The sequence below is a fragment of the Priapulus caudatus genome, unplaced genomic scaffold (genome assembly GCF_000485595.1).
Source record: "Priapulus caudatus unplaced genomic scaffold, Priapulus_caudatus-5.0.1 Scaffold253, whole genome shotgun sequence".
Taxonomy (NCBI): Eukaryota; Metazoa; Priapulida; class Priapulimorpha; order Priapulimorphida; family Priapulidae; genus Priapulus; species Priapulus caudatus.
In genome coordinates this window covers 506,271-507,960 of record NW_014577314.1, presented here as the reverse complement: position 1 = coordinate 507,960, position 1,690 = coordinate 506,271, and the positions used below count along the sequence as shown (strand labels likewise).

The 1,690-nt window shown below is 48.3% G+C and overlaps 1 protein-coding gene across 1 annotated transcript in view; it reads left to right on the top strand.

Moving 5' to 3' along the window:
* Positions 1 to 223: 223 nt before the first annotated feature.
* Positions 224 to 1,690, top strand: part of LOC106808097 (tetraspanin-9-like) — a 5,631-nt gene continuing 4,164 nt past the window's right edge. Inside the window, exons 1-3 of the mRNA XM_014810662.1 lie at positions 224 to 402; positions 665 to 771; positions 1,240 to 1,342. Coding sequence (XP_014666148.1) covers positions 337 to 402; positions 665 to 771; positions 1,240 to 1,342 — 276 coding nt within the window. The 5' untranslated portion in view covers positions 224 to 336. The remainder of the gene's footprint in view (positions 403 to 664; positions 772 to 1,239; positions 1,343 to 1,690) is intronic.

The window sequence follows — 1,690 nt, the reverse complement described above, 5'->3', positions numbered from 1 at the left end:
TACATACATACATACATACATACATACAACATTCGCCAAATTATAGTAAGATAGTAATATTAATTTATCGTAATAGGTGGTCATCCTATCATGTCCGTGGTCAACGGACCATCGTGCTGTGTCCATCAGTAGCGGTTCACACATGGGTCAGGTAAAACCCGCTCGCTGTGGGCTAGATCACATCCGGAATATAGTACGTTGTAGTTTTCTTGCTTATTAGGTATCTGCGAACACCTATAGAGGAGTCTTCGATCGCTCGGAACCTTCGCGTATCTTCACACATTGACCTTGACCTTGACATTGACTTTGACCTTGACATTGACCTTGACCTTTACCATGGCCGTCGGTTGTGGCGCTGCGTGCGCTAAAATGCTGCTGTTCGTCTTCAACTTCGTCTTCTGGGTGAGTGAGAGTCGCTCGTACAGGTGGCCGCGCAAGTAGAAAGCGAGAGAGAGAGAGAGAGAGAGAGAGAGCGCGACGAAGAGAGAGAGAGAGAGAGAGAGAGAGAGAGAGAGAGAGAGAGAGAGAGAGAGAGAGAGAGAGAGAGAGAGAGATTGAGAGAGAAAGAGAGAGAGAGATTGCGAGAGCAGGACGAATCATAGGATTTTTCGCTCTCTCTCGCTCTCTCATGTGAACACATCTGTAACCTCCTCTCTGCACACAGCTGTCAGGAGCCGGTCTCATCGCAGTCGGAATCTGGTTCCTCGTAGCTGAAGAGAACGCCTACATACTCGAGATACTCGGAACATCGTCAGACGATGAACTCATGACGTAAGTTATCCGCTGTTCGGCGTGTGTACACGTGTGTGTGTGTATGCATGCGTGCGTGCGTACGTCTGTGTGTGTGTGTGTGCGTGCGTGCGTGCGTGCGTGTGCGTGCGTGCGTGCGTGCGTGTGTGCGTGCGTGCGTGCGTGCGTGCGTGCGTGTGTGTGTGAGTGCGTGCACGCGTGTGTGTTTACATTCTGGCGTCTGTGCGTAATTTTAGTATTAAGTAACTTGACATCGACCGCGCGTGCCTTGCGGCCTCTATTATACTTTCCTCGCACTCAGCCCCATCGATATACGTAATGCCGACATTCTGCATTTTTTAGAAATCCAAGACATTCACATTACATCCGGAAATGATTGTTGATCCGGATCCGGATGTCGATCGGGATCCGGATGTTGATAACGCGGAATCTAGGGCGTGTGTGTGTGTTCATATTCGTTCTTTATTCTATATCTATGGTGCGTTGCAGGGTTGCAGCCTGGGCGGTGATAGGCATCGGTGTGCTCGTCTTCGTTATTGGCTTCCTTGGATGCTGCGGCGCGATCAAGGAGAGCAAGTGCATGCTGATCACGGTAAGGGAATCTATAGGTATCTCTGTAGGGACTCATCTCTGTGTAGCCATGCTTGTCATGGAGCAAGAGCGTCTAGTCTGGTTGAGATGTTTCCTGAGATGTTGATTGTAGTAGTCATCACGTCCAGTGTTCTATGATGACGATGTTGTGTGACGTGTCTGGTGATCGCATGCAACGTCATATAATATATCTATCTATTTATCGATTTCTATCTATCTTTTTTTTCTCGTTCTCGCGCGCTCTCTTTCTCGCTCGCTCTCTCTCTCTCGCTCTCTCTCTCTCTCTCTCTCTCTCTCTCTCTCTCCCATATATATATATATACTTGTGTATGCTTGTGATGATTATATC